Source organism: Pongo abelii, chromosome 2 (assembly GCF_028885655.2).
Source record: "Pongo abelii isolate AG06213 chromosome 2, NHGRI_mPonAbe1-v2.0_pri, whole genome shotgun sequence".
Taxonomy (NCBI): Eukaryota; Metazoa; Chordata; class Mammalia; order Primates; family Hominidae; genus Pongo; species Pongo abelii.
This window is the reverse complement of record NC_085928.1, coordinates 181,527,903-181,540,808: the sequence shown is the minus strand read 5'-3', so window position 1 is coordinate 181,540,808 and position 12,906 is coordinate 181,527,903. Positions and strand designations below refer to the sequence as shown.

The window sequence follows — 12,906 nt, the reverse complement described above, 5'->3', positions numbered from 1 at the left end:
TTAAAAACTTTTTGTAGAGACCAGGTCTCGCTGTGTTGTCCAGGCTGGTCTCAAACTCCTGGCTTTAAGCAATCCTTCTGCCTTGGTCTCTCAAAGCGCTGGGATTACAGACATGAGCCACCATGCCTGGCTCTTTTTTCTACTTAGCTTTTTTTTTTTTTAAGCTTTTTTGTTTGTTCTCTAGTGGTTGTAAAATGGCTGCAGCAGCTCCTGGAATCATGTCTTCTTCCAACCCTTCAAGCCAAAATATCCAAAGGATGGAAGAGACAGAATCCATTTTTTGTGTGTTTATACAAAGGGGAAACTCTTTCTCAGAAGCTTTCCTTCACGTCACATTGGCTAGCACCATGTCAAGAGCCCATTTCTAAGCCAGTCACTAATAAAAATAATGAAATTACCATGGCTGGCTTAGACTGATTAAGATTCACCCCTGGGTTAGGGAGGGCCCCACCTCCCTAAAAACACATCGTCCCTTGAAAACCTGGACAAAATTACGGTTTTCTTTGCAAGGACGAATTGAGTTGGGAGGGCAACCAACAGTGTCCGCCACAACAGGAAGGTTGTTCAGCTTCACTGTTTCTCCTTACAGGCTCTGCCAACATAAATGACCGCAGCATGCTGGGAAAGCGTGACAGTGAAATGGCTGTCATCGTGCAAGATACAGAGACTGTTCCTTCAGTAATGGATGGAGAAGAGTACCAAGCTGGCCGGTTTGCCCAAGGACTTCGGCTACAGTGCTTTAGGTCAGTCCGCCAAAGTGTGTCTCTCTGATGCATTTCCACTGCAGCAGTCACTGGGACCCAGCCCTGAACTCTGGCCCTGAGCACACGGGTCATCCTAGGTTCTTCGTCTAAAACAGTGTGTCCCAGAATATAGGATATGTACCACCAGTAGTATGTGAAATGACTTTAGGTGGTACGTGAATATTCTTTATTTTAATAGCTTTTTATTACTGTCACGTGCAGTAGAAAAAACTGCAGTGGTGCAGTTACAGCTCATTGCATCCTTGAATTCCTAGGCTCAAGCAATCCTCCTGCCTCAGCATTCCAAGTAGCTGGGACTACAGGCACACATCACCACACCCAGCTAATTTTTAAAAATTTTTTGTAGATACCGTCTCTCACTCTGCTGCCTAGGCTGGTCTCAAACTCCCAGCTTTAAGCAATCCTCCTGCCTTGGCCTCTCAAAGCACTGGGATTACAGACGTGAGCCAATTAAATACCAGTCCTTCACTGATTTAGGACTAGACCAGGTCAAACCCTCCAGCTTCCATTTAAGTTTTTAAAATCAAATTAATTCCAGTAATACAAGGACATAATAAAAATTATTGAAGGGGTATGCCAGTGACTGCTGGTGTAAAATTTAAATGTGAAAACTTCTGTTCTCAGGTCTAAAATGACTCCAGGTGTCGAAGATCCCTGATCTTTGGCAAAAAGATGCGAATTTTAAACTAATCTGTGGTGAATCAGAGAGAATACTGGGCTAGGAAGCTGGACTCATTTAGGCTGTGCGATCCTAAATGAGTCCATTCAATGAAGTGTTATTTAGAACTTTCTAGGGCTGGGCTGTAACTGTGCGCGTCCCCTGTTGTCTATTCTCCTCAACAGAGTGGTCCTTCTAGAACCTTCTAGATCATGTTGCTTCTCTGCTCACTACTGTCCAATGGCTTCTTATCTCACAAGGAACAAGTAATATAATCTCATCTCCTTTCACTGTTTCCCTTGCTCCCTGCAGACACTCGTTTCCCCACTGGCTGTGGAACACCCTGACTACTCTCCCAACTCTAGGCCTTTGTAGGAAGTCCACAGTTTTATGATTCTAGAACTACATTTGCCATGATGCAATTTTGGTGCGGCCTCTATAGTGGGATGCAGCAGGTGGCCCCGATATAGTTAAGATCAGTGCTTTATGCTCTTTCGGGAAGGGCACTGCACCGCAGCCTGTTGTTTTCTTTGTGTTAAATGGTCCCTTTTGGAAACTGGCTCACTTGCAGGTGGGTGCTTAGTGAGCACTTAACTCCCTGCAAAGGCAGAAGCCACTTCCCTTATTCCTACCAGTCCAGACTTTGGCTTCCAAGACCAACATAAGCCTCAGTTGTAGAGACATTCTGCTCTCTCTGTCTAAGTAGCTCAAAAAATCCATCCCTCAAAATCTGTCAATACCTTCTAACAACTTTTATTGCTGTATTTATTGCCTTTGTTACTACTTGTTTTGCCAGTAAGAATATTTTCAAACCATTGATAATTCAATTAACTTCTAATGGTAATTTGTTTTGTTTAACAGAGGAGAATTTAAAAATTGGTACCCTGCTAATTAACCCATTGATTGCCTACTGTGGCATACGTAAAAGACAAATACTTCCTTTTGTAAGCTGGAATGTATGTTATATCTTTTCAGTTCCATAAGAACTTAAGAATTCTCTTTAAAGTCGTGAGTTTCTTTATAACTTTTTTAATGTATAATAATTATAGAAGGTAGAGGTTTTTGATTACAGCACATTTTTATGTACAAATTTGGCAAATACAGAAAACCAGTAAGAAAATTAAATTCATCTGTAATACCATCACCTTGTGATAACAGTTTTAACATTTGATATATGTCATTCCACTTTTTTCTATACATAGATATTAATATACTATATTCCTTTTTTAAAACAAAATTAGAATTTTGCAGGCCTACATGTTTTTTATTATTTACACAATGTTACACACATTTTCCATGTCATCGAGTATTCTTCTATAATATTTTAATGGCTACATTATATTTTATTGTATGTGTATGCCATAATTCCTTTAATCCCTCATTGTTTGGCAGATATTTTTGCTGATATAAAAAAATGGGTAAGTTTGTAGATACCTTCTTGTTCACCTTATTAATTGTCTCCTTTGATCTCTTCTTCTTATATCACTAGCAATATTTTAGAGGGCTTATTCCTTCTATCTTGACTGAGTTTATTTAATCTTCACCAATTTGTTAGATTTCACATGGAATTTCACCATTTTAATTCACCTTTTTTAGAGTTAAAAATGTGTTTATTAGCCATGTATAATTTTTTTCATAAATTGCCTAGCTTATTTTTATCCTTTGCCCATTATGCTGGAAAGTTTAACTTTCTTTTTTTATTATTTTTATACAATTAAGGAGTACGGGTACAGTTTTGTTACCTGGATACATTGTGTAGGGGTGAAGTCTGGACTTTTAGTGTAACTGTCACCCAAAGAGTGTACATTGTACCCATTGGGTGATTTCTCATCCTTCACTCCACCTCCTACACGCTCACCTTTTGGAGTCTCCAATGTCAGTTATTCCACTCTGTACATCCATGTGTACATACTGTTTAGCTCCCACTTATAAGTGAGAACACACAGTATTTGACTTTCTGTTATTTCGTTTAGGATAATGGCTTCCAACTCCATGCATGTTGCTACAAAATACATGATTTCATTCTTACTTATGGCTGAGTAGTTTTCTCTGGTGTGTGTGTGTGTGTGTGTGTGTGTGTGTGTTTTCTTTATGTAATTGTCTGCTCAGGACATTTAGGTTGATTCCAACACTGTGCTATTGTGAATAGTGCTGTGATAAACATACAAGTGCAGGTGTCATTTTTAGGACCCCTTAGGTAGGTACCCAGTTGTGGGATTGCTGTATTGAATGATAGTTCTTTATTTAGCTCTTTGAGAAATGTCCATACTGTCTCCCATAGAGGTTATACTAATTTCTGTTATCACCAACAGTGTATATGCATTCCCTTTTCTCCACATCCTCGCCAACATCTGTTGTTTTTTGACTTTTTAATAGTAGTCATTCTGATTGGTGTGAAATGGTATCTTGTTGTGGTTTTAATTTGCATTTATCTGATAATTAATGATGTTCAGCATTTTTTATGTTTGTTGGCCGCTTGTGTGTCTTCTTTTCAAAAATGTCTTTTCCATTGTCTTTTGCCCACTTTTTAATGGGGTTGTTGTTTAACTTTCTTTTAATGATTTATAAGTATTTTAAATATGTGTAGGATGCTTATTCCTTTGTCATATGTGTTGCAAATTTGGTTTGCCTGTTGGCTTTTAGTCATCTTTGGAGAATTTGGGGGAAATTTTTCAATTCTTATTAATCAAATCAATCTGTTTTTTTCTCTTTTTTTCCCACCTGCCTTTTTCTGTATGCTTAGAATAGCTTCCTCAGCCTAAGATTAAACATTTACTTCTATCTTCTCCTGGTGCTTGTTTGGTTTTACTTTTTACAATTAACATCTGCAGTATATTTTAGTGTAAGAAGTGAGGTTGGTGTCCTGACTTCTTTTCTCAACTAACCAGCTGATCTGGAACCTTATGATACGTAGTAGGACTCTTTGCCTCTCTTATCTACAGTCCACCTTTAAGATACACTGAATCACTATCTATTCTGGCTTCTCGCTGGTCTCTCTGTTATGCCATATTGAAAGTCTCTTTACTTGCACGCCAGTGTGATACCATGTAATTATTGTGGCTGTGCATTTTAAGACTACTTTTTGCCATACCACTTCTTCAAATTAGTATTCTTTTTCAAAATAATCTTGGTTATTCATAAACATTAATTCTTCCACATGGACTTTAGAATTGTTTACTCAAGTTCTCTCAAGTTCTTATTAGTTTTATAAAATTGGAATTATAGCAGATTTATAGATGAATCAAAATAATTGACACCTTTATAATATTGAGTCATCTTGTTGAAGAACAAGGTGTGGGCTTCAATTTATATGAATATTTTATTGTTCTTCAATAAAGCTTTGGGTTTTTATTATTGGTGGGGAGGAAGATTATTCTACAGTAAATAATTCATTTTTTTAATGCTGATCCTATACTTATGCTAACTTTGTTTCTAGGTGCTTTCTTTTTCTTTGCATTTTTCAAATTGTGTTAAAGAGGCAGTTGTTCTTAAACAATTATTTTCACTTTGCCCCAATGGCAAACACAGATAATATATTTAAAAGCACCACAAAAACATTGTGTCAATTTTAGCCTCTTTTTATTAGGAAACATTCCCAAAGATAAATATTGTGGCCTAGACTACAACCGTTTTTTTCACTTAAAAAAAAATGCAGTTTCACTCCATTTTCCATCTGGCCTATTTTAAAATAGAAATAGAGAGACATATTTCAATGTGAAATCAATTCTAAATAGAGACAGAATCAAACATGCACTAAATTTCACAGCTATAAGCTGAACACTTCAAGTCCTAGAAAATTATCCAAACTTTGCAGATATAACCATCACTCAAGAGACACCACTGTCCACACAATTAGGACTCAGAATCATTTAAAGTGGTAGATATGAGGAACAGAAAGAACAGAAATAATTTTTTGTGGTTTTCCTACTGCCCCATTTTTTTGATGAATAAGCAAATATTAAATAATTTTCATTAAATACATCAACATAAAATTAAACTAGTTTTCTCTCAAACTTTAGTCCTCAAAAGAACATCCAGAGTACTTCATATTATTTTTACTCTGCATTTAATATAAATTTCTTATAATTAAAATACTGCCAGGGAAAATAATATATTGCCTATTTTAGACTTATTTAAATACTTTTTCTACAAACAAGCCCTTACCTGATAGTTTGGTGGACACATTGGCTTATCTCTTGCTCTAATTTAAAAGCAAAGTCACAGAAAAACTCTTTCTGCTCAATTTTCAGCTTCTTAAATCTGGCCCAAATCAAAGGTATTATAATAATTGACTTACTGTCATCATTTGTACTGTCATTCACATTTGATGCAGTAAAATTTTGCTTTGGGTCTCAATTGGCAGCCAATGTCTATGTGCAAACATCTCTTAAATCTTTTTTTAAAAAAAGTTATTCTCATGTAGTCTGAACTAGGCATTATTTGAAGTGGAAACAGAACTTTGAGGTTATAAAAGTCAAGAATCCTAGAAAGCCTATGGTGCCAGATTCATTAAAAAAAAAATTTTATATAGTGGAAAAAGTGCAGACTAAAACTAAAGTGAGTGTCCTTTACTATCTACAGAATTGAACTTTTTCAGGAGTTGATAATGTTGGAGAAAACTGGGAAAATATGCATGCTTAATAGAGTATGTTTTGGTACAGCCTTTCTTGCAGTAATTTGCATATTCTCTGACCCAGGAATTCTAATTCTAAAATTTCTTCTAATGAAATAATCACAGAAATGTACAAAATCACATATGATGAATGAGCTATGTTCATTGTAACACTGTTTATAATAATGAAAAATTGGAAATTACCCAAAAGTCCATAATGAAATAATTGGTTCAATAAATTTCACATAATAGGAAACTCTGCAGCCATTAAAATGAAGATGCAAATCTACATTTATTTAAATACAAAGAGGGTAACAATATAATGATGTCCAGTTGTTAAAGCCGGTGGTCAATTCTTATCTGAATTGGACAGTTCTCCTTGACATACTTTTTTGTGTGGTTTCAGGATTCCACATCCTCTGGCTTTTCTCCAGCCTCACTGGTTCCTCCTCCTCTCCCTTACTGTTGATGTACACCCGGTCCTCCTCTCTGTCTATACTCACTTATTTGGTGAACTCAGAAAAAAACGTACAGCCTATGAGCATGTGCATGAAGACAATTCTCAGATTTATATCTCTAAACAAGCCTTCTTTCCCAAACCCCAGTTCCATTTATCTACTGCCTACCCAGCACTGCCACTTGCATCTTTAATAGATGTCTCAAGAGGCTCAAAATCGAATTCCTGATCTCCCACAAACCAGCTCTACCCACAGAATTCCCTATCTCAGCTAAAGGCGACTACAACTGTACATTATTATACTTGCTCAAGACAAAAACCTTGCAGTCATGTTTGATGCCTCACTTTTTGACACACCCTACATTCACTCTATCAGTAAAACCTGTTGGCTCTATCTTCATCTCCACTGCCACCCAGGCCCAAGCCACCATCATATCTCACCTGGATTATGGGAGTAGCTCCTAAATGGGCTCACTGTTTCAACCCTTGCCCCCCAGAGTCTGTTCTCAATACAGCAGCCGTATTTTAATATGTAAGTCAGATTCTGTCACTCCTCTGCACTGACGTCTACACTCTCCATTTCACTTAATATAAAAGCCAAAGCCCTTACAAGGCCAATTTTCCTATTGCTCTTTCCAGATAGCACAGGTCTTCTTGGTATGATTTCAGCCTATCAAGTATGTGGGAAAAGGGCTTTGCCCTCAGTTTGAGTTCTAACTCCATTACTAGTGTGCCTTGAGACTTTAGTTTCCTATCTACAGAATGAGAATCGTCTGTCCCGCCTACCACACAGGATTAAGGTGGAAGTACTTTTTAATCCTAAAGTCTTCTCTAAGTACAAGGGTTATTATAATTTTCAAATATCACTTCTAAAACTTGTCTCATTTGCTTGAGAATTTTTTGTTATGTCTAGTCCCCTGTTTATGTATGGTCAATTCAGACAATAGTTTCTTTTATGTCAGGCACTCTGAGGATATGAGAGTAGCTAAGTCATGGGCTCTCAAATAATTTGTATATTATATATATTTGCATATATAGAGATAGGTATAATAGACACATATCCTGCAACAAACTGCTTTATCTCAGTTACTCAATGTGGAGGTCACTTGTATTTCAGGGTTGTCCTTGGCTATCTTAATGACCCAAGTGAGGACATTCAGGATCCAGTGAGTGACAAATTCTTCAAGGAGGTGTGGGTTTCAACAGCGGCTCGGAACGCTACAATTTATGACAAGGTGAAGTTCACGTATTCCCCTCCCCCGTTTCTTTTCACTGAATCTCATCAGAAAAAGCATATTGTTATTTCTGCATATTATTAGTACAGGGTATTCTTAATAAACATAAAAAAGCTAATACATGTCCAGGTTGTAATAAAATGCCTCTTTGTGGACCCTGAAAAACAAAGGCAAAAAGCATCGTGGATTTTGGTTTAGAAGAGGCTTTAGCAGCCTTCCAATCTCTCCTGTGATGCAGGAATCCCATCAGCAGCATCCTTAGCACCTGGTTACCCAGCCTTTGTACATGTCTAGTGACAAAGAGAAGAGGGGCAGATGGCATAAAAAAACAAGCCACAGCTAAGTCCAGCCTAGCTCACCCAGTGGCTAGAGTTATAACCTTGTGTATAGTGACTTAACTTTCTGAGTCTCTTTTTCCTCTCCTATAAATTGGGAGGAATATTCACAAGGGTAGTTATGACGACAAAGAATAGTCTAGTGAATGTTTTTAGCACATAGTGTATAGTAAACAGTATTCATCCTTATGATGAATCTTGTTAATATTAATAACAAGACATGTCATTTGTTGGACAGCTCTAGTTTTAGAAAGGTGTTTTAAAACCAGCTCCATTTGATGCATACCAAATGCATTGCCTGTGAAGTCTATCCTCTGGTTATAATAAAGAATGTAAAAGAGTTAAGAGTTGCATAACAGTGGAACAGGTTACTTCAAAAAGTAGCTAGTTGCCCATCAGGGAAAAATATTCAAGCTGTGTTCTAGCCCAGACTAATTGACCATCTGTGAGAAGTTGGATAAGTCTGTGTTCTTCTTCATGACTTCCAGGTACAGACGTGAACCTCTTTAAAAAAAAATTAGGGAAAATGCGCAATTTTTCTCTTAGAGCCCCTTCCAGCAGAGAAACTTATTATTCTTAATGAAACATGCCTACTATCTGTATAACCTTGTTTCTTTTCTTTCTTTCCTTTTTTTTTTTTTTTTTAATTGACATGGAGTCTCACTCTGTTGCCCAGGCTGGTGTGCAGTGGCATGATCTCGGCTCACTGCAATCTCTACCTCCTGGGTTCAAGTGATTCTCCTGCCTCAGCCTCCTGAGTAGCTGGGCCTACAGGTGCCCACCACCACACCCGGCTAATTTTTGTATTATTATACAGGCTGGTCTTGAACTCCTGACCTCAAGTGATCCACCTGCCTTGGCCTCTCAAAGTGCTAGGATTACAGGTGTGACCCAATGCGCCTGGCCCCTGTATAACCTTATTTCATCCTGAGGACCGAAGGCCATGATCAAATAGCCCATGTGCATAGAGTCATTAAAATGTAATTTTACAAATGCAATGCACAGCCTTATTTGGGTCCTGGATTTGGGGGAAAACATCTATAAAAGACATTTTGGGGATAACAGGATAAATCTGAATATGAAGCATAACTTAAATGACATTATATAATTAATGTTCTTAGGTGTGAGAATAGTGCTGTGATTATATAGGCACATGTCCTTATTCTTAAGAAATACATGCAGAGAAGTATTCAGGGGTGAAGTGTTATGATATCCAAAACTCATTTTCAACCAGCAAAGTAAGTGTTACATATTAACAATTGATAATGTTATGTAAAGGTACAGATATGAGCCTCTTTCAAGAAAAGTTAAGGAAAATATAATATGCAATATTCCTCTTAGACCAGAAGCTCCAGTGAAATTCAGGGATGATTATTATCCAAAAAAAAATTAACCTTAATGTGGGATAACATTAGTGTAATTTCTTGCCACTAGCCATGATTTTTAAAATGGAAGCAGATCTATCTATTTGTAGCAGATCTATCTATTGTTGGTTATAAGATAACCAACTCTTAAATCAGGTCTGTGCTGTAACATAAGACTAATAATATGTTTCATACAACAGAGGTCTTGTCTGTTGGAATAATTATTTTCCATAAAGGCCATGTGCTCACTTTTAAACTTTTCACTCATTTTTCTATTTATGTTCTGATCAGGTGTTCCGGTGCCTTCCCAATGATGAAGTACACAATCTAATTCAGCTGAGAGACTTTATAAACAAGCCCGTATTAGCTAAGGAAGATCCCATTCGAGCTGAGGAGGAACTGAAGAAGATCCGTGGATTTTTGGTGCAATTCCCCTTTAATTTCTTGTCTGAAGAAAGCCTACTGCCTTCTGTTGGAACCAAAGAGGCCATAGTGCCCATGGAGGTTTGGACTTAAGAGATATTCATTGGCAGCTCAAGGACTTCCACCCTGGAGACCACACTGCACACAGTGACTTCCTGGAGATGTCATAGCCAAAGCCAGGCCCGATGCATTCTCATATCCAACCCAAGGACCTTTTGGAATGACTGGGGAGGGCTGCAGTCATACTGATGTAAGGACTCTGAACATCAGCGAGGCTTTATAATTCCTTCTGCCTAACCTTGTAAAAAGAGGGCTGCATTCTTGTTGGTAGCGTGTACTGTGTTGAGTAAAACACATATTCAAATTCCGTATACCAAAATCCATTTCCTTTGTAATAAGAATTTACCTATAACTGTGATCTAGGTTGCCAAAAGTTGTCTGAATCTCCTTATTCTTCTCTGATCTCCATTTATGCAGCCAATGCCTAGCTGGACCTGCCCTCATCTTGCAGTTCATACAGGCACTGTTTGAGAAATTGTTTATTATTAGATGTTGTAATGCTGCTTCAAGATTCTTCATGGTTACACGGGATGCCCCTGCTCATCTGGTCCTGAAGTAGCAACATTCACCCAAATGAGGATATAGTCATTATTCCTTTTCAGTCACTGTACAAACAAGGCAGACTTTAGCCTACACAGTAGACTGTGTTAGGCACTTCTGATAACATTGACACTATATCTTGACACCACGAAGCAACAGGAAGGAATAAATTCCAATATTGAGACAGAGATTTATTTCATTTTGCTCCCAAAGGCATTGACAAGATGAGTCCTTGTGATTAGGCCCACCTGATGAAATGTAAAAACATGCGTGGGATATTTGATTACATAGCAACCAGCTAAAACTGAGAGCACACAGCCTTTGGAAACCCCCAAGGTGTCAAGGGGGATCAGATCCAGATAAGAGACGATGATTCCTTCTAGTCCTGTAAAATTTCCTGTCATCCTTAGCTGCTGGGTTGATTGAAATTTGATCTCTACATTTCAAAATCAAACCAGTGAATACAGTTTGTCTTTCAAGAGCATCAGAGGCATCGTAACTCCTACCAAGTTAGTAAGTATGAGTCTAACCTTGTTTGACATTCAGCTTTTCTGCTATGTTATCTTCTTTGAGAAAAATTGATTATAAAATATGTGCTACTTCACTTACATCATTAAATATGTATTAACCCCTCTCACCAGGGCTTCCAGTGAAGTTACAACGGCCTAGTGTGTGAATTAGTCTGGAAACGTGTTTTTCCTTTTCGGATGTTAGAGTACCCTTTGATAAACTAAATTTTACTAAGCAGAACAACTCTGACAGTCTAAAGAGCTAATGTGGGTTCCCAAAAGGCCTGTACCTGTAAAACAAAATGCAGGTGTAATGATTATACATGTCTATGGATTACCTGGACAGACTCTCATTTGAGTTGTTCTTCAGAGAAGCAAGCAGCCGATCCCTGTTTTCATAAAGCTAATAATTCAGTTGGAAAAATTAAATAGGAGCACAAAGTCAGGGATAGGGGTTAGCAGAAGAGAGAAATAGTGCCACATCAAGGGCAGGATCTCATAGCTAGGGAACATTTCACAAATAAGGTGAGATTTTGTAACCAATAATAAAAATGAATGTTTTTATAAGTAAATAATTTATTTTTCATATGGCTAAAGATGGTAAAATGACTTCATTCTATAACCATTGTAAATAAGAATTTGCTATTGACGAAAGAAGTTCAGATTGGCATTTGAAGTATTGAGTGTATAGGATCTCTAAGGATTTCTTAGATTTTATATTTAAATATTTTTTAAACCTTAGAGGAGTCAACAAACTCGCTCTTGATTTTCAGCACCCTACTCTCATGAAAAAAGCCTGAAAGGACCCTTTCCCTTATAAGTAATTTAATCCAATTTCTCCCCATTTTATAGATGAGGAAACTGAGGCTTAGACCAGATGAGGACTCACTTAAATCCACTCAATATGTAGATGGTAGAGCTGGGACTAGCAACATTGCTGCAGCCTGTTCTTGGCCTCTCTCTTCACTTTATCATTGCCCAAGAATGAGGATATGCAGTAAACAGAATTCAGGCAAGATACCTCTAAGCTGTTTTGAACCCTCTGATATTTTGTATTTATGTGTTTGTCTGTCTCCCCCTACTAGAATGTAAGCTCCACGGGGCAGGGACTTCACTGTATTTTGTTCATAGTGTATCCCCAGAGCCTAGACCAGTGCTTGGCACATAGGAGATGTCAATAAATGCTTGTAGAATTAATAAACAAGGTGAAGGAGAGAGCTAATGAAATGAAAATCTTAGTCTCATGTAAGAAGTCTTACTACTGCTTTCTATGGCAAGTTCCTTTTCTATTGCATCTTCCCAAAGGCAAGATGCTCATCTGCAAAGAGGTGATAAGATTTACTTGGAGGGATTTTATGGAAAATTCAGTGCAATAATTGCTTTTTTTTTTTTTTGGCAGTAGCAGTTTACATAATACAGCATTCTGCAAAAATTGCATGAGATGTGGACACAAAATGTACTGTATGACTTAATTACCTGTCATTCTCTGACAACATTACTACCTACTAGAAGTTCAAATAATTTATCTTTAACATTGCAATATCTGATAAACCTTTTAAAATGTAAATAATTCAAAGCCTTGAAAATCTATCATGAATCTGCTCAACATTTCAAAGTGACTATTTTGAAATGCCTATAAATGCTATATACCTGACATCCTGCTAATTTCTGTAATAATTTTTGTTTTCAAGAGGGAAAAATTCTAGTATTACAAAAAATGAATGATGGAAAGTGGCCATGGCCTATTAAAGCTATTCAGATTGGCCACGTTCAGTCATTGGAGGATAGCCTTAGCATAGTAAGTCTGGTGCAGGCGTTTGTTCTGAATCTAGTGTCCAGCCCATGACTCACTCTTCAGTGGGATGTTTTTAATTCTCACCTGTAATGCATCACAGGGAGGCATGTAGAGCTGGTCATTAGATAATTGTGTGGCATACTGTAAAACAAAA

The 12,906-nt window shown here is 37.4% G+C and overlaps 1 protein-coding gene across 7 annotated transcripts in view; it reads left to right on the top strand.

The window, feature by feature from the left end:
• Positions 1-12,190, top strand: part of PLD1 (phospholipase D1) — a 210,026-nt gene extending 197,836 nt beyond the window's left edge. For all 7 annotated transcript variants that reach the window (XM_002814286.6, XM_002814285.6, XM_054552993.2 and 4 more), the window contains 3 exons: positions 590-743; positions 7,609-7,726; positions 9,717-12,190. In XM_002814286.6, coding sequence (XP_002814332.3) covers positions 590-743; positions 7,609-7,726; positions 9,717-9,941 — 497 coding nt within the window. In that variant the 3' untranslated portion in view covers positions 9,942-12,190. The remainder of the gene's footprint in view (positions 1-589; positions 744-7,608; positions 7,727-9,716) is intronic.
• Positions 12,191-12,906: the final 716 nt, after the last annotated feature.